At 46.4% G+C, this 19,354-nt stretch overlaps 1 protein-coding gene and 1 non-coding gene across 25 annotated transcripts in view; both read left to right on the top strand.

Moving 5' to 3' along the window:
• TLN2 (talin 2) overlaps nt 1-18,528 on the top strand; it is a 471,505-nt gene extending 452,977 nt beyond the window's left edge. For 13 of the 24 annotated variants that reach the window (XM_084967304.1, XM_021094320.2, XM_021094327.2 and 10 more), the window contains 5 exons: nt 10,155-10,280; nt 12,349-12,411; nt 12,503-12,730; nt 15,736-15,861; nt 17,626-18,528. In XM_084967304.1, the coding sequence (XP_084823430.1) occupies nt 10,155-10,280; nt 12,349-12,411; nt 12,503-12,730; nt 15,736-15,861; nt 17,626-17,754 (672 nt within the window). In that variant the 3' untranslated portion in view covers nt 17,755-18,528. The remainder of the gene's footprint in view (nt 1-10,154; nt 10,281-12,348; nt 12,412-12,502; nt 12,731-15,735; nt 15,862-17,625) is intronic. The other 11 variants (XM_084967307.1, XM_021094340.2, XM_084967302.1 and 8 more) reach the window with 1 other exon arrangement.
• MIR190A (microRNA mir-190a) lies at nt 1,715-1,796 on the top strand. Its single transcript, NR_128423.1, has one exon. It is a non-coding gene; the product is annotated as a microRNA mir-190a (primary transcript).
• Nucleotides 18,529-19,354: the final 826 nt, after the last annotated feature.

The raw sequence follows: 19,354 nt of genomic DNA, 5'->3' as shown, positions 1-19,354 counted from the left end.
AAGAATTTGGATGCGACTTCAGTGTCTCCTTGAAGGAAAAGCACGTAGCTTTTAAAAATAATGGTGGATGGGACTGTGTAGTGTGAAGATGCTCATGGCATAATATTAAGTGAAAACAAAAGAGGGTGTGGAATTATGTACTCAGTGTGATCACAACTCTGTTAAAACAAAACAAAACAAAAAACAAACAAACAAAAAGAACACTTGTGAGGAGTTCCCTTATGGCACTTGCCCGGTTAGGATCCAGCATTGTTACTGCAGCATCTCGGGTCACTGCTTGGGGGGGTCATTCTCTGGCCCTGGAGTGATTCTATTGTATGTTGCAGACATAGCCAAAAAAAAAAAAGAAAGAAAGAAAAAACCCACTTGTGTATGAAAGAGACAGGTGGGGAATGTACAAGAGTGATGGTGGAATTGGGATGATGGGAGATTCTGTGTGTTTTAGAATTTTGTAAAACACTGTTTTAAAAATAACAGCATGGGAGTTCCCACTGTGGCACAACAGAATCAGCAGCATCTCTGCAGTGCTTGGATGCAGGTTCCATCCCTGGACCAGCACAGTGGGTTAAGGATCTGGTGTTGCTGCAGCTATGACCTAAGTCACAACTGTGGTTTGGATCTGATCCCTGGCCTGGGAAATGTATATGCCACAGGGCAGCCAAAGAATAACAGCACATAAAAAGGTAGTGATCACTGCCACATCAGCCAGTGGGCACTCCCTCCACTGCCCCAGGACCATCTAGCCTTTGTGTTCACAGTGTGGGTTTTAACAGAAGGCCAAGTTCAAGGCTGACATAACTGTTGATTTGAGTCCCTTCCTTGGAGGTGCCTGCTCTAGGTTATGCTCATCTTCATATTACAAACGATGCTTGGTTGTTCTAGTGCTTTGGAATGATCTGGTCACTGAGGCTCCTAGCACATGTTATCTATAAAACGGCTTTGAAGAAACCATCAACCCACACCATGGGTTTTGTGCCCATCTGTGAGTGCCATTTGCTCTATGGTAATATTTGCCTGAAATCAAATAGTTTTCCTGACTTCCAGAAGGGAATTTTTTTCCCCAGTGGGGGTGGGGGAAAAATCCTGATCTGACACCAAAATCAACCAGTCTTTGAAGGTTAACTGGTTCTTTCCATCCTCTTACAAAACTAAAATCAACTAATCAATCCCAAATCGTCCCGATACTGTGAGCAAGCAGTTGCTATTACATCCTTATCCCTGTAACTCTACATGCAAACCCACAGGCACCCACTGTTGAGTGCTTTGCTTCCATAGCTGGGAAGCATCCGTGTTGCTTAGAGGGATAGTTTGTGAGGGATGGGTAATGTTTTTGTTGAAATTGTCTTGCTCACCACATTCTCAGGTTGCCTGGGTTAAGAAAATAATGGTCTGGGGCTTATGAAGATGGTTCCTGGTATCTTCCCACCTCAGACCCTTAAAACACAAGCCCTTCTTTGCCTCTGGAATCTCCCAGATGTGAACAAGTTGGCACTGTTGAATCCACCGTTTGCTTGGGAAGATGGTGTCACGGCAAAATGAGAATGTCCATGAGCTCTTGTGCACGTGCCTCCAGTATCGCCGTTTCCACACCTGTAGACACACTGTGCTTCACAGACAGGTGACGCAGGTGCCCCAGTGGTGCCCACCCCCTGCGGCTGCAGCCTGCAATGCTGTGCCCGTTCTCAGCTCAGTCAGACCTGGATGCCTTTCTGCAGGCCTCTGTGTGATATGTTTGATATATTAGGTTGTTATTTAATCCAACTATATATCAAACATATTCCTACAGTGTCTTGCCCTGTCTCCGGGGGTTCCTAATATAGTTCATAAGGCAACAGGAAAAGTCTATGTTAGAATCACAAGTAGATTTAGAAGACAGAGTACTCACCACATTTCATTATGTTATATTTCATTTCTAGGTTATTTTGTTTATTGTCGAAACCAATCATAATTACTGCTATTTCACAAGACCTTGAGATATTATGTATAGCTTAGTTTCCTGCAGCAATGAATCCTTAAAGGATGTGCTCAGTGGGGAGGGGGGGAAAAAAAGCCACCCATGTTTGTGATACGAGGTCAGGATTATAACCTCCAAATAGATCTAGGTGTATTTTTCATTGTGGTTCAGTTTTATCCTGATCTTCAATTTAGAAATTAGCAATTTCCACAATCAAGCTTTCAGCAAAAATTCAAGCACAAATCAACTATCTGTAACATTCCTTTCCACTCGTAGTAATAAAATGTATAAACCAAATCAGCCAAACCAAATGTATGGATGGTGAGTCACTGGGCTTTATACAAACCTTGGAGGACTAAATATATCTAATAAAGATAACATAGTGTGGATTATACTCTGTCTGTTGAGTTTCCTGTTTTACGTTAACTTGTCAGTGGAGGTTGATAATATTTAGAATATTATGCCAACAATCAGAAAGTGATTCCATAGCCTAATTGGGTGCAACAGGAAGTTCGGGATCATAAAACATTTTTTTCTGGCATGTAACAGCCTTCTTTAGTTGGCTTTGACCGCTTCCCATAGAAGAGCCTATGAAGTATGTATGAGTTCATTCTGATCTTTCTCAACAAAAGACTTGGAGCACTGCTTTCTGGAAAGAGAACTATTGGGCTAATGGCTCAGTTTTTGGGGAGCAAAGAGGAAGTGATCTTTTAGAGAATACTCCTGACTGTGCAGGTAGTGGTATGAACAGGCAGGTCAGGAACACTTCCCTTGGTTGGTCTAGGAGCCATTTCCACACTGCTTGCAGAGACAGCCTTGTGACAGGTCACAGCAGCAGCAGAGAGGTGATGACACAGGGGAGGGAAATACACTGTTAGAGTCCCAGCTTCCCTGAGATCCTTTTCCACTGACAGGAGAGCCATGGGCGCTCTTATATATAGTTTTCAAGATGCTGCCACAATCCATGTCACCGTCATGCAGCTGGGGAGCATGGTGTTGAGTTTTGAGTCCAGTTAAAGCTGTTGGACCAAAATGACAAATCATCATGGGAAAGCAGCAGCAAGTTATTCTGAATAATGAAAAGCCAGTTTCAAAGGACCTGAAGATGAAGCCCATACATTAAAAGTGATGTATCTTCTCATTTCTTTTGGTAATTTTGCTATTGACCAGCAGGCTCTACTGTTTGGTGGATGGAAAAGACAACCAGATATTCAGGAAGGAGGAACAGATTCAGCATTTTTGTATGCCCATTTTTCCGTGGGCATTGAGCTCATCTGCCACTAGCTGGCTCTGGGCCAGGGGACTGAGGGGTGTAGAGAGTGTAGGTGAGGAGGGCTCCTGCCGGCATGTGCTAAGAGACTCCCCACCAGGTCAAGCAGTAGGTCTCTTGGGCGGACCTCCAATACACAGGATTCATGTCGCAGGGCTTACAATGTAGCCAATTTATCTGATTAAATCTTTGAAAGAATCCTGTCATCTGTTCTTCATCCATGCTTCCTAAATAGACATTCAAAGTGCCTTTTTTTTTTTTTTGATAGAGAGTTAAACACATCTTTTAGAATTTTTCTAGCAAACAGAAATAGCAATTAGTAGATGCTAATAAAGGATAGATGGAGAAATATTCATAGGTATCTGCAGAATAAACCTGGAATGACATAAGCAAAAACAAAACAAAACAAAAAAGCCCTAGAAATAGCAATTAAAAGATTATTCCAGTGGTATTACTGTTCAATAAAAAATAAATAAGCAGTGGTTACTGTGGGACGGTTACTCCCAGGATCCTCATCTCACAAGCTCAAACCTTTCCCATCAGATGCTGCACAACATGCATTTGTTCCACCTCTGAGAGTAGAGGCTGGTCTCTCCCCAGGTTGCTGGCATAACCATTTGGAAGTGCTTTCCCTCTGTCACCCATTTGGTTGACTGTTTCCCTGGAGCCTCCCCTGGAACCAGGCCAGTTGACCAGGCCTGGGCTCTTGGCAGTTCCAGTGGTTCTAAGAGGTTTCTGTTTATCTGAATTAGTAAGTATGGTGGCCCTACAGACAACCCACCCTTGGGTCCTTCAGAAGAGGAGCTGACCTGGCTCCCATGCAGTTTAAGTCTTCACATACAGGCTAAGTTCTCCCCGCCACCAGGTACCTCTCAACTCAATATCAGAAGCAAACTGGTAATAACCAAACTCGGTACAAATAAAGGAGAAACGGGGCTGCCTGTTCCACTGAGGCTTTCAACTGGCAGGAAAATGCTTCACTCCTCTTGTTGGGGTTCTTGGTATTGGCCTCCTTTTTTTTTTCCCCTCAAGGACATTTAAATTATATGCAAATGTTCACACTTTTAAAAAATTATATTCAAAGAATTTTTTAAGTTTCACATGGGAAATGTAACCTTGTTTTTAATAGCAGGCATCCTACAAGGCTTTCAGTACCATAACACAGAACAAAGCATGATTCCTAATTGGAAAGATGGTACCCTGAGTCTGGTTTTTGTAGCCAGTTGTGAGAGAAATGAGCATTGTGCTTTTCAGCTCTCAGTAAGGCAGAGAGGTTTTCAGGGAGGGAAGCGGAAATCAGGTCAGTAACCCTTGGCCATCTCCTAAGGGTGCCTTCAGCAACTTCACCATCATCAGGGGAAGGGGCTGTAGGGTTGCAGGAATGTAATTCACAAAGAAAAGGTCAAAGAAAAGGTCCACAGATAGAAACATTCTTCCTCTCCCAGGCACATGCCCAGAGACCTCCGGGAAAGAATGGGTCTGGCAGAGGTTGGTAAAAATGCCGCAGGAAGGAGGCCAAAGGAGAGGCAGGAAGAAAAATGGAGTCTGTGCTTATTTTTGTTAATGTCTTCTTTAAAAAGTTTTAATTTGGAACCATAACACATGTCTAAGCTAAAGGACCAAGAAGCAAGAGTTTTCTTTTGAGATTACAAATGGGAAATGTTTGATACCTAGATGAGCACAGCAGATTCCTCAAAGTCATACAGCTGATCAGTGCAGGTCCTGACACCCAGGTGTCCCTGGTTGGGTGTCGAGCAAGAAGCTGGGAGGAGAGCAGACACTTGACACTGCATTTATCTTTGATTTGTGGTTTTTATTTCTGTTGTAGGTTACTATCAGAAATGGCAGCTAGAACCTTTATTAGAATTATGAGTAGAAAACAGGGTTCAGGCAGAGTAAGACTAGCCTAACTCAAAGTCTGAAAAACAGTTTTTAAAAACACAGAAAGATCTATGTAGTAATAGAAAAATTAATTGCTAATGGTCATTGAGCATTTGCTGTGAGTCATTTATACTTTGTATTTGTTAATAACTTATTATAACAGCCTATTGAATAGGTAGAAGGGGAGGTGGGTTCAGAAAAATGAATGAATTGCCGAAAAGACTATGTTCTCCGAGTGTTAATGAGTCCAAGCTCATCCTGCTCACCACACAACATGCCAGTAAATCAAAAGATGAGGTTTAGCGGGCAAGGAATTGTGACTTTATTCAGAATGCCAGCAGACCAGGAAGATGGTAGATGAGTGTTCCAAAGAAGCATCTTTGTTTATACTAAAAGGGCAGGGGTGTGGTTGTTTGCTGCAAACTTCTGGGTGCCAGAATTCTTTTTTTTTCTTGCAGCTGTCCCAGTCGGTCCTGTCACATTGTTCCTATAACCTCCAACAAGACAAATCTTGTTCTCTGCAACATTTTATCTCTATATGAATGAGAAAGTATACCTTTTGCGGTCAGGGCCTTAAGAATGGGCTGCTCTGTATATATCAGACTATAGGCAACATTCTGAAATTGTAGCTAAAGCAATAGAATATAGAGGTTAAAGAAAAAGAAGCAGATCCAATATGGAGTCAGATTTGTTTTTCCCAATCACAAGAATCCCTGGAAAGCCAAAAGACAGAAAAAAATGAGGAAAGGCCTCCCCTTTTTTTGTCCTCCTCCCTTTCCCCTTCCCGTCTCCCACTCCAGTGGAACCTTGAGCTCCTAAAGCTTTAGACCTATGAGCACAACAGGAGTTCAGATGTTCTCCCAAGCGTGGGAAGCAGGCAGCGAGGCAGTCAACCCAAAGGGCAGATTTTCCCAAGAGGGATCTCACCAGACCTCTCATTTTTTAAAAGAGGAGCTCTGGAGAAGATCACCAAACAGGAAAAATATCAGCGAAAGGGTGTTGAGATCTTTCTCAAAGCTACAGGAAGCCCAAGGCTAGAGTGCCAGACAGTGCAGGAAAGACTGTTGCTGAGAACCACAGGTGACCTTGCCAGCAGTCTTTTCCAGTGGAAACAGGGAAAGAGCACTGTACAGAGGATGGGAAGCTGCAATTCATCACTCAGAGGCAGAGGCTGCCCAGGGATTCAGCCGGGTAGATTCTTAGTTTGCACATGTGTTACACTGTTTCCTTAAGCGGGCCTCCTAGTACAATAGTGCTGTGTTTTGCATCTGTATAGGCATAAGTCAGTTATCACAGATCAGCTGAGTGTCAGCTGAGGGACACAGGCAGAGCATACAGTTAAAACCCTCTGCCTCGACCTTCAACAGGGCAGGAACCAGTACTTTGATGTATGTGTCCATTTGTCCCCAGAAAACAGGAGTGGAAAATTACTGATGGGGCCCCTCCATGCATTTCTCTTTCTCTCACCATGTAAATTGTCCTCTGGCTGAACTCTGGAACTCAGTCTTTAATGGATATGTTCTCTCAACAAACCTTTATCACATAGGCTTCTCTGCTTCATTTTGTGCTCCAGAGATGTAAGTTGGACAAAACCCAGTCCAAGGCCTGGAGGAGCTCCCAGGCTGGTAGGATTCAACTGACTGGTGTCTCTTTTCCTGAGTCCAGGCCAGCGTTTCCTCCTACAGAGTAGCTCGTACCACCTGCATCTTCCACCAGGTCCTCAGTGAGGAGCAAGGGCTGTCCATTTCTCAGCCCATAGATTGAAAGCATTTCCTCATGTTCGGGTATCTGGTTTCCAGCTTCTTCCCTGGTGCCCCCTTGCAGCAGCTCCAGGATACTGTTCTTCTCCTCAGTCTCCCGGCTACTGCAGAGCTTGTTCTATTAACTAAGCCTGTATTTTATTCGTGATCCTTTTATTTAGGGAATTCCTTCAAAGAGCAAGAGCCAGTTCTGTTTCTCTCTTTTTTGCAAAGTAGTTAAGCATGTATCCTCCCTTCTCTTGCTGCCCTCACACCCCTCTCCGGATTCTGTCCCCTGTGCTGGTGGGAGAAATGCCAACAGCTACACAGACTGGGATACTGGTCTTGCACCAAGTCTCTTTGGTTTGTGGACATCACATTTTCTCTTAGGCCAGAAGTTGTGTGGTGTGAGGAAACATGTCTGAAGTCTCAAAGTCTGATTTCCGCAGGGGAGAGAGAGTGGGCTTTTAGTCTAAATGATCCATCTGGCCTACAGAAAGATACCGAGCCAGCAGGTAGAAGGCAGATCTCATCATGGAATTCTGCCCAGACTATAGCATCTGAACCTTTGCCCTCCAACACGTTTCTAATAAAACTCTCTCTCTTACTTTTTAATCAGAACAAATGTCTCCCAGAGATAAGGCTTCCTGTCATGGTCATTTTAAAGTCTAGAGAGCTCTTACAGGAAGAAAAGTAAAAATTCACCAAAGGGTATTACAGCACTTGCCATTGCAAGAAAAATCTGTGGGTGTCAGAAATATTTCCAAGTTGAGCCTATATTTCAAGCATGTGTTTAAAAAAAAAAAAGAAACAGAAGAAACAAAAACTTCAGGGTAGTGAAAGATATGGGAGAGGCCTTTTAAGTTGATTCTAAAGATGTAATTCTTTCAGATCTCTCTGTTCTTAGAGTTAACACTTAGTTTTAAGGAAATTCCATTTTTGAGCATCTTAAAATTAGGAAAATCAGAATTCTGCCTTGGAGTTCCCTTCATGATGCAGTGGAAATGAATCCAGCTAGGAGCCATGAGGTTGCAGGTTCGATCCCTGGCCTCACTCAGTGGGCTGAGGATCTGCGGCATTGCCATGAGCTGTGGTGTAGGTCACAGACGGGGCTCAGATCCTGCATTGCTGTGCCTCTGGTGTAGGCCGGCACACATAGATCTGATTAGACCCCTAGCCTGGGAACTTCCATATGCCATGGGTGCGGCCTTAAAAAAGACAAAAAAACAAAAACAAACAAACAAAAAAAAACTCTGCCTGAAGTGGACTCAATCTTGTAACCCGTGGCATAGCTGAAGCCGTCTGGGAGACATTGGGGGCCACTGTGGGCCTCCGTTTCCTCACCTACAAAATGAGGAGGGGCTCCCTTTGGACTCAACATCTGTAATTTCCCCAGGGCCTTAATCTGTTACATGCTTGGCCTTCTTTTACAGAACAAATTTCTAGAAAAGCTCTTATTTCAAGGTCATTGAATATACTCTACCAGAGCCTGATGCCATTTCTTTGTGGCCCTTGCAGAACAGTACTTATTATGCCAGAGTATCTTAAAATGAGTCATTTTTGTGTTTCAGTAAACACATGTTCTCTGCCACCACTACCGTGGGCTTCCCCACCCCAAGTAAGGAGTCCAAAATTAATCTACCACAACTGAGTCCATTTCTGTCCTGAAAGTTCCTAGAGCAAGACTGTCAGAAGTAGGAAAGAATTCAGTGCTTCCGTCTCAGAACTTCTAAAATGCTGCCATCATTCTTCAGATCCACTAGACACACACAGAAATGTTGCTCTGATAAAATGAGTTATCAAAACAAAACAAAAAAATGGGTCACATCTTGAACCATGAGAAATGCCATAAAAATTAGGGAACAGGAAAGCATAGTAACCGTGTCTCCATTCTGTCTGATGGTTCATGTGAGACCACTAGTGAGCAAACTCTGAGCCTGGGGTGTGGTCATTCCTCACCGACGCCCTGAGTGGTGGCCTCATCTAGGAAAAACATGTCTTTGTAGAGGCAGAGAAGTTTAGGTTTAGATCTGGCCTAGATTCTTCATGCTGCCATAGGACCTTGACCCAATACTGTACCTTCTTAAGCCTGAATTTTCCCATGGTCATTATAAGGGTAAAGATAACTACAGTATAAACGTTTTCACTTCTTTTTTGGTGAAAATAAACAAGTTAATGCACATGGAAGTGTCTGACAAAATACCTGGCACATAGTAGGCATCTTAAAAACATAGTGCTATTTTGTATTGGGACTGTATTTAATGCCACTGAATCCTACGCCTAAACTTGGTTCTTCAGAGGGTAAATCTTGCATTAGGTGTATTTTACGCACCCTCCCCCATCACACACACACACACACACACACACACACACACACACACACACACACACACACACACGTGTTGCTCTACCTGACCATCATCTCTCAAGGCCTGAAAAGGGGCACTTAAATTCACAGAGCACCATTGCTGGAGGGACCTTGGAGGTTATCTAGTCTGACCACCCCACACTGTGATGCTCCATCCTACCGAGCCCAGGACCGAGGGCTTTACACTTGCCCAGCTTCCCCAAATCCTCTTCAGCGTCCCAGGTGCTTTGGTGATGGTGGTGAATTTTGCACAGAGTGCTAGCAACCTGATGACCCTGTGCAGTGAAGTGGGGTGGGGGGGCATGTCTTCCCTAGGTGGAGCTGTGCCTCAGGTTTCCAAGGGACCACACAAGTGCCGCCATGCTCCCTCAATTTCTTTTCCACCCCTGGTGACCCATGGTTGGCATGTATGACTACTCAGCCACAGACATGCAAATGCCGTTTCACTTTTGTTTTCACCTAAGAGAAGTAAGGTTTTTCACAGCTAATATAATAGCCTTCTGTCCTTTTTCCCAAGCATTTTTTTGAGCTTTTTCCTGTGGGAGAGTGTGCCTCCACCTACTCTTTGGATTTTGATTATTGATTATTTGGATTTGAATTATTGATATGGATGGAAGCATTCGAATGTATTTTATTCCCAGTGAACTTAATCAGAGATTTGATTGAACTTTTCAAAGATTCTGGTCTGGAAAAATAGTCTGTCTTAGAATTTCCTGATTTAAAATTTAAAAGATAAGAGCTCAACACAGGCAGCTTTTATCTTTGAGCATGGAGGTGGGGGAGAGGCATCGTGCCAGCCTAAGCCTGTCTACCCTGGGTGCGGTTTGTCAATAAAAAGCCGTGCACAGATGAAGAGCCAGGCGGCCAAGCAGTAAGTAGTTGGGCAGCAAGCGCCCTTCGGGGAGAAGAGTTGCATATGATGCTATTTTCTTTTGGTTATAGCAAGCGGATGAGACCCTGGATTTTGAAGAACAGATCTTGGAAGCTGCTAAATCCATTGCTGCTGCCACAAGTGCCCTGGTCAAATCGGCCTCGGCAGCCCAGAGGGAACTGGTGGCCCAAGGAAAGGTGTGTAACCCCCACCCTCGACCGGCCAAGTGTGGAAAGTTCACCCAGCGAGAGCCTCTGAAGACCAAGGCCAAGGCATGACCGCTGGTGTCCTAACAGAGGAAACCTGTGTGGTGCCTTCCTTCTCTGAGTTGTCCATCTTTGCCCATCTCACTGAACACTCTGCTTAAACCTGACAAACGGAATGAAGGGCTTGGCTTCCAGGCCTCTCATCTGCTTCTTGTTAAGGAAAGCTCCCACTCCAGGCATCGATCAGGGCCTGAACAAGACATTTGTATTCTCGCTGTACGTGAGGCTATTTAAAGACCTACACTGTCATATTTTCCTGGTGGATGGCTGTATAAGCACGGTAGGCAGGGGCTTTATAGTACCATTTCCAGCTCCAGCAATGCCGTTCATCTTCCTAGGACTGTTGAGCGGAAAGCCGTCCAGCTCTGCAGGCAGCATTTCCCTGAGCCCTTCTTCTATAGGCTTCGTCTCCAGTCACCCATTCCATCTGCATTAGCATGAAGGCAGAGCCCTTTTTTCAGTGAGCCAAAGGATTAATAGTACATTAGAATAATCCTGGCTGTGGGAAGGCCTTCCAGTTTTAAAATGTTCCCTGCATCCCATTATTCCCGTGCACCACGGAGCCACCTCATCCAAGGACAACTTGCAGAGAAGCCTCTCCATCATAGAGGCACCACAGAAAATCCCATTGGGTTTGGGGAATTGGGTCTCCGTAACTGTTGGTCACTTCTGTTTGATGTTCCAAGGCCTTTGCTGTCAGTGTACAGAGGACGGATGTGCCTTTTGCATCTCGACCTAAAACCTTACCATACAGACAGAAGTTATACCCAGCCAGTGGCCTTCATCTTCCTCCTTGATGTCTCCTGTGAGCTTAGCTGTGTCTTAATCCAATTTGCATGGGTTGGCCCCTCTTTCCAAACCATCGTGTAATAAGTTAGCCAGTAGTGACATGTGTTCATCTCCCCAGCTGGAGTGATTCTGTCCCTGGGTGCTTCTCATGATGCCCTGTAGGTTAGCAGAGGCTGACCTCACTCACCTAGGATCTGTTGACGGAGTAATAGGTAAGGACCAAAAATGGATCAGTGAGAAGTTTATCCTACCTAAAAATTTGAGTTTATTTCAAATGGATAAAGAGCCATCTACATGCTGGACACATTGCTAGCTACTAGAGAATTGCGTTTGAATATGGCCAAGGCCCTGTCCTTCAAGGAACTTTTATGTTTAAGCCTTTAAAACATTGGTAAAGGAGGTTCAGCTGAACTTGGGGAACTGTAGGTCATAGGCAGGACCTTGGGGCCTTAGCTCACCTTTGGCAAGCCCTGATGTGGTGCCTGTAATTGATGGCAGATCCCGTTTCACATTCAAATGTAGGTACTTAGCTCTTACCTCTCCAGGCACCCTGTAGCTCCCTCTACATCTGGTCAGAAAATGTTTCACTTGTGGCCATAATTTGTAAATAGAAATGGAGATCACCTTATTTCCAGCTTCTTCCTTCTCTCCCCATGCCTGACAAAATGGCCTGTATTTCCTTAAGACAAGGATCAGTGCTCAGTTGTTCAGAGGGAGCTGCACACACCTCCCCCCCTTTTCAAACATCATCTGCCAGAAAAGTCACAGCATGGCTTTCAGGATCAGTAATCAGGAGAGACTGAAGTTTCCCTTGGCCCTTGAAAGAAGAGGCCTCAGTAGTTCCCATGTTAGACATGGACAAAGGTCAGCCGTGGAAACAGGCACGTCCAGACAGCCCCCTCCATCATTCCTGAGCCGTTTTCCCAGAAATATGATACCTGGCAGCCAGATGGAGGCTGCTGAGAGCAGTTCTGGTTGCCTCCCTGCGGCCCAGGTGGAGACTGGCCAGGTCATGCAGTCTTGGAGCTCAGAGTCCACGTGAGAAAGGGTGCTCCATCCTGCCCCTGGCGCTGTTGGTAGGAGTCCTCAGGGGGGTGCTGCGAGTCTGAAGAGTTGCTTTCCTCTCTAGTCCCAGGCCGAGGGAGGGTCTGGCGCTGCAGGTCACCCTCGCCTTCCCGCCCTCATGGCCTGTCTCTTCCCTCCACTCTAGGTGGGCTCCATTCCTGCCAATGCCGCAGACGATGGACAGTGGTCACAGGGCCTGATTTCTGCCGTGAGTCGCCCCCTCCTCCTTCCCCATTGGCTTTTTGGATCCCCTGAGGGAGGTTTGGACCTCAGGTCACTTCTCTATTGACCATCCCCAGGCTCGGATGGTGGCAGCTGCGACCAGCAGTCTCTGCGAGGCAGCCAATGCCTCCGTCCAGGGACACGCCAGCGAGGAGAAGCTCATCTCATCCGCCAAGCAGGTCGCCGCTTCCACGGCTCAGCTGCTTGTGGCCTGCAAGGTGAAGGCCGATCAGGATTCAGAGGCCATGAGGCGGCTACAGGTAATGGTCACTGATGCTGGTGGGAAAATACTCCTGTTGGAGCGGGTAAGTGTCGCCAGAGGGGGCAGTCTCAATTCCTTGGCATGACCCACCAGTTCTTCCATCAGCCAGCTCTGTCCCACGTCTCTCATTTCCTGCCACCTGTGGCCATGCGTCCTACACCCACTGCCCCACCAAACTGACCTTCTCCATTGTGCCTTCTGGTCTCAGCCTAGGACCCCCACTCCCCACAGCCCACCCTTGGTGACCTCCTACTTGTCCTTCATGACTCATCACCAAAGCCGCCTCTTCTAGGAAGCCCTCCCTGACTCCCAGACCTTGGGCATTCAGTCCCTCTTTGGCTCTGCCGGAGCCTCTGGCCAGAGCCTTATGGTTCCTGTCACCCGGTGCCAACACATGTATGTCTGCCTTTGACGAGGCTGTGAGCTTCTTAGTGCAGGTACCAGGTCTTTATCTTTGTGTCTCTCACCCTGAAGCTGGTGCCTGTTTCAGTAGAGGCTCTCATTCAATGTTTGCTCAAGAAAGGAGCGAAAGGACTGAGGAATTTACATGAGATGCTGCTAAGGTTTCCTAAAGCCCAGAGAACACACTTATGAAGGTGACATTTGAGCCCTCCCCAATGTATCAAAGTTTTCCTGATTTTTTAAATTATAAAAGTATTTTAACCACAATGGGGGAAATGCCGGAATGAAAAAGATCACATGGCCTCAACCTCTTCACTTGTCAACTATTGGGTTTTTTTGCTTCCTGTTTATATCGTGCACAAAATGCTTTTGTCTAGTTTTCATCGTAACAAGAGATAATCTGCATTTTTTCACTTCATGTTTTATCGTACTTTTTTTTTTCCTTGAAGCAAACCGTCATAATGGCTCTTTGCAAAGCTAACTGGTTCACTCCTCATGAGTATCATAATGATTGCATGGTATTATCTCAACCGATTATGCCAGTATTTCCCTGCATGTTGGACATATTTGTTTCCAATTTTCTAGAAGTTCATTATTCTAAATGTTGTAACTCACATTGTCTGTGTTGCTAAAAATGTTTATGTGAGATGTGTATAAAATTATAAATGGCAGAAATATTTGAGCAAGTCCCCCAGAACTCAGGACTCTCCTTGTGTTTCCTAAGTTCTCAACTGTGTTGCCTTTGCTTGGTCCTCCCGTGTCTGCCTGTCTCTGCCCCACATCCCTCACCTTCCTTTTTGTCCTGGCATAAACACAGGGAATGGGGAGCTGCATGTTTGTGACTGTGTGATTCACGGATGGGGGGTGGGGGACACGTCTTTGGAAAACATCCTGTGTTAACAGAGACCTGGGTTCAAGTCCTGCCTCTGCCTTGTATTAAGTGCATGATCTTAACATAAACCATTCACAACGTTTCAGGCCTTAGTTGCCTCATCTGTGAAATGGGTTTAGAGATACCTGCACTGACTCTTACAAGGGTCAAGAAATGAGAAAGTGCCTCGTAAGGCCTAAGGATTTGCACAAGTGCGACTCAGCACCTCTCTGATTATCATCTTTAATAACTTAACTGGATGCTGCAGTGTTGCATCTGAGTCTCTTACAGGGACCCAGAGGTTCTCTGGGGCTACAAAGACCCTGTTCAAATCCCAAACCTGTAACTTAGCAGTTGCAGGATCGTAGATTACTCAACCTCAGTTTCTACATCAAAAAGTAGACTGATTTCTGACCTCACAGAGCTATTTTGAGGATAAGCATGTGATGACTGCTTGTCAGATGCAAATTGGCCTCCCTGCCCTTCTTACACAAGCCCTCATAGTCCCCACTGGTCACTTTAGATCACCAAGCAGCTGAGCCAGTTAAGACTCTTATATTTCTGATGACCAACCCCAAGAACACACCCTCGACTCTGAAGGGGCTGAGCAGAGACTTTGGGAGGTTTAATGAAGCCTTGACCACCATGAAAAGGGAATTCCAAGCCTCAGGAAGCAGAGGTCAGGTGCCCTGGGCCATGCTTTTTGAGCATTAAGAGTAAGCCAGTGGGGACTCCAGCCCTTTCTGAAGATCTGGACTGCACATTGGCAAACACTGCTGTACCTGGCTCTAGGCACTGACCCATCATGCTAAAGCCAGCCGTGAGTCACATCTGTAAAGGCCCTTTGTACCACGGGGCTCCCATTCCTCCCATGCAGAGGTAGGTTGTGCTTTCATAGCCCTTCATTCCCTCAGAAAGCAGTGGCTCAGTGGAAACAAATCTGACTAGTATCCATGAGGACGCAGGTTTGATCCCTGGCCTCGCTTGGTGTGTTAAGGATCCAGCATTGCCGTGAGCTGTGGTCCAGATCACAGACACAGCTCGGATCTGTCATTGCTGTGGCTGTAGTGTAGGCCAATGGCTACAGCTCCGATTCAACCCCTAGCCTGGGAACCTCCATATGCCATGGGTGAGGCCCTAAAAAGATAAAAGAAAAAGAAAAAAAGAAAGCAGTCACTGAGACTACTGGGGAACCGCTGTGCCTGGGGCTGGGGATGCAGAGATTCAAGTCACAGCCCCTGCCTTCAAGGTACTCGCTTTCCAGGAGGGTGAGGGTCAACCACAAGTGTGCTAAGGGCTGCAGAGAAGCCAGCACGGAGCTTTCCAGGAGCCCTCGGGAGGGTGTGGGTAAGGCCAAGGCAGATGGAAAAAGTAATGCCTGAGTCAGGTTCCCAAGTCTGCCTCAGCTGGATGAGGCAAGGGGACGTGGTTTTCTAACCCTAACCAAGGAGGCAGCCCCTGCGTGTGCTTCTCTTAACACATGTGTCATGGTGCTGTCATCATGGATTTATATAATTTTAATTCCCCTCAAAAGTGGGTGTTCCTGGGAACCAGGAAATGTACCTCATTAATCTGTGATTGAGCTGAGATTAACTAGGTGCCAGTGTTGGTGGAATCAGTAAATGGATGGATGAATGGATACTAATGAGAGAAATGGTGTTATTATAATTGGATGATAAAATGATTTGTAGTCTTATGAGCTCTCCATGTCTGTTTCTTCCTGAATCCAAATGACTGTTGGTAATGATATTCTGTGCATTTCATCCCCTCTCCAGGCAGCAGGAAATGCTGTGAAAAGAGCCTCAGACAATCTCGTGCGTGCAGCCCAGAAGGCAGCATTTGGCAAAGCTGATGATGACGATGTCGTGGTGAAAACAAAGTTTGTAGGGGGCATTGCTCAGGTTTGTGATTAAACCCAGACAGTGTTTACTCCCAAGATGAGCGTTGTGTTATAACAGACACAAAATAACAGTGGCTTAAGCCAGATGGAAGTTGATTTCCCCCTGGTGAGACAGTCTTGGTGTAAGCAGTCTAGGGATGCTGTGGCAGCCCCTTCGTGTCTGAGACTCTGCCTCCACCGGCCTTATAGCCCCACCATCCCTGAGATGTTGTTTGAACCACTTGCTCTAAGATAGCTTGATGACCACCTCAGGTTTCCAGCCAGCAGGAAGATGGAACATTAGGGCAGACATGGCCCTCAAGGTTCCTGTGTCACTTGCTGTCACCTGCTGTCACATGCCATTGGTCAGTGCTTAGTCACATGGCCAGCCTAGCTGCAAAGGAGGCAGGGAAGTATAGTGCTTTTCTGAATAGCAGTGTGCCTACCTAAAAATCAGGACTTCTCCTGGATTTCCCATAATGGCGCAGCAGAAATGAGTCCAACTAGGAACCATGAGGTTGTGGGTTCGATCCCTGGCCTCGCTCAGTGGCTTAAGGATCCGGCGTTGACATGAGCTGTGGTGTAGGTCACAGACATGGCTCAGATCTGGCATTGCTATGGCTGTGGTGTAGGCTAGCAACTGTAGCTCTGATTGGACCCCGAGCCTGGGAACCTCCATATGCTGCAGGTGCGGCCCTAAAAAGACAAAAAAAAAAAAAAAAATCGGAACTTCTCATATAGAAAAGGGAGAGAAGGGGATTGGAAGCCAGCAAGATTATCAGTTAAATAAAACAATGCCTCGGGTGCTGCCATTCGCTCTAGACTTGTGGCCATAGAGAAAGAATGAAGGATGATCCTCTTCCAGAATTCTTACAAGAGTAACTGAGAGATTCCGCCTTACACGGGCCTGCATTCTTGTGCGTTGGAGTGAGGAGGAAGGGTCCAGAAACCAGGCTTGCAGTTTGGGTGTGTTAATAGAAGTCCTCGCATGAGATTGCGTCTCCACCAGGAGCACAGAGCTGCAGCTACTCCTACCCCTGCCTTCCTGGGCTCTCCCCAGCTCCCTCCCACATTTGGAAATACACTGGATGCATTCTTACCTCTTTATCCATACGCTAGTTCCATGAAAAGTTCCAGGAGGAAGGGTGTCTGATCACACAGGCCTGGGGGGTCCCTGCGCTCTGGACTCCCCCCCTCAGATATCACGAAGCTCAGCCCCCAGGAAGGCTCTGAGGAGGGCTGCGGGAAGAAATCTGCTTGGCTTTCTTGAGCACATCCTTACCCTTTCCCCTCGAGACATATTAACTCCTATTCCTCTCAGCACACCTGAGAAGCCTGAAATAAATATGTGAAAGCTGTCTACTTAGTTAAAGACTCCAGATTTAGCTTCAGCAGAACCTGGCCCAGGTCCTGCTGTGTTAGTCAGGGCCCTTTGAGGAAGTGGACCCCGCAGCTCCAAGCTTCAGCTTTCTGAAGCTCTTTTTGGAAGATGGGGAGGGCTTGCTTCACAGTGTCACAGCGAAGAGGATGGGACATTCCATGTAAAGAGCCTGGTGCATCACAAAGGTGCAATAGATATTTGCCATTAAGTCAGTGTCCAGAAGATCGCTTATTTTCTTGGGTCATTGGCCTCGCATCCCAAACTGTGGCCCTGAGGCCGGTCTCCAGAGCCCAAACTACTGTGTCCCTCTGTAGACGAGGCAGCGGGAACTCAGGAGGCAAGGGATGGAAGGGGAAGGCAGTTTGCTAGAATGTTTCAGATCCGAGCAGCTTGTTGCTTTCCTAGATCATCGCCGCCCAGGAGGAGATGCTGAAGAAAGAGCGAGAACTGGAAGAAGCAAGGAAAAAACTGGCCCAGATCCGCCAACAGCAGTATAAATTCCTACCCACCGAGCTGAGGGAGGACGAAGGCTAAGGCCAGAGCTGAGACAGCGCGCCCCGGGGCACAGCTCTGCGAGAACTGGGCGGACCGTGCTCCTGAGAGGCCAGCCCCGGCCCTAGAACTTCCTGCCTCCCCCCGGGGTGAGCTCGGAGCTCTGAGCGCTCATTCCCTCTCTACGGTCCTGTCGGGCACCGGCTGCATGATTGTGATGTCACACGGTACAGTGGCCCACCCACAGCTCCTCTGCCTCCCCCAGGCCTCGCCAGCTCTCAGGAGAGAGGGGCGCAGGTTCACAGACTGTTACCAAAAGGAGACGTCAGTATTACGTGGTTCTCAGACACCTGTGCTTCTGTCGGCCCTTCTCTGGGTCTGCTCCTGGGCCTGATGCGAAAGCTTAATAGGAAAAAAACCAGCTCGGGGGAAATCATTGATGCCATAGATACTCAGAGATATTCTTCTCCTTCTCAGGGGAAGATGGACATCGGAGTTGGACAGGGTTAATTAAAGCCAGAAACATCAACCAGTGTGGACTCCAGGAGGGCTTCTCGGGTCCTCCTGCCATGTCGCAAGCCCTGGCTCACCCAGAGGGTGAAGAATTCCTGCTCCTGTTTGCACGCTTTCTTGCCTCAGTGTGTAAGCTCCTTGTACAATCTAGACCCAAGTTGTATTCTGTGGCCCGGAAAATCAAAGGGTTTTTTTTTTTTTTTTTTTTTTTTTTTTTTTCCTCCTCCATATCCACAGGGCAGAGGTAGGGGGACTGTCAGGGCTCAGTGAGCAGGGGCTGTAATAAAACATGTGGGCTCCTTACTCTGCAGAGGCTCTTTGATTCACACACATTCATGCACACAAACCCATGTCCCCCATGTGACAGGCAATACAACAGCCCTCTCTCTTGCATTATTTATTCCGCTCCGATAAGGCAACTAACTCCTTGGTGACTGACTCCATCTTCTAGGTCCCAGATCAGCTTCCCTGCTTTCAAAATGGTCAGATTTCAGGATTCCGTTTAAAAATCTGTCACCCGTCCTCCAACCCATGATGAACATTTTTTTCATATCTTAGTATTCCTAAAACCTAGATGCATCCTAAAATCATTACAGACCTTTAACGAAATAGCTTTGCTAAATAACAATCTTAAAAGTAAACCCATATGGTGTTTTCAGAGTCTGTCTTCTGGAGGCTGTGCTTTGTGAATTTCATGTACCTCCCGACCCCCCTGCATCCTTTCTCCTTTCAGGGCCCTCTCCTTGGAAGGGCATTTTAAGACGTTGAACTTAACTTTAAGCTGAGCCTTTACCCAAGACAGTGCTTGAAGAATGAATGGCTAGATCCTAATGCTGGATAGCAAGTAGCTTTGAAAAAATTCATTGAGGGAAGACGGTGGTAATGGAGGTATGTGGTTTTCAAAGCTGGCAGTTGTTGAAGGCAGTCACCTCCTCTTCTCTGCAGTAATGTGCTATCCTGCTTCCCAGATTTCATCCACAGTACAGTCTGAATATTCCACCTGGGGAAGAGTTGATGCTTTGGTCCTCAAAAAGTATCACTTATAAGCCTTGCCCGTTGGTCCTGCTTTAACAGACTCTAGCCCATGCCTTAGTTTTAAAATGTAATTAAACTTTTGCCGTTCCTGTTG

This window comes from Sus scrofa, chromosome 1 (assembly GCF_054392235.1).
Source record: "Sus scrofa isolate SSC_HxYL_T2T_F1_AM1 chromosome 1, Sscrofa_HxYL_maternal_Yorkshire_Landrace_v2.0, whole genome shotgun sequence".
NCBI lineage: Eukaryota > Metazoa > Chordata > Mammalia > Artiodactyla > Suidae > Sus > Sus scrofa.
This window is presented reverse-complemented; position numbering and strand designations above follow the sequence as displayed.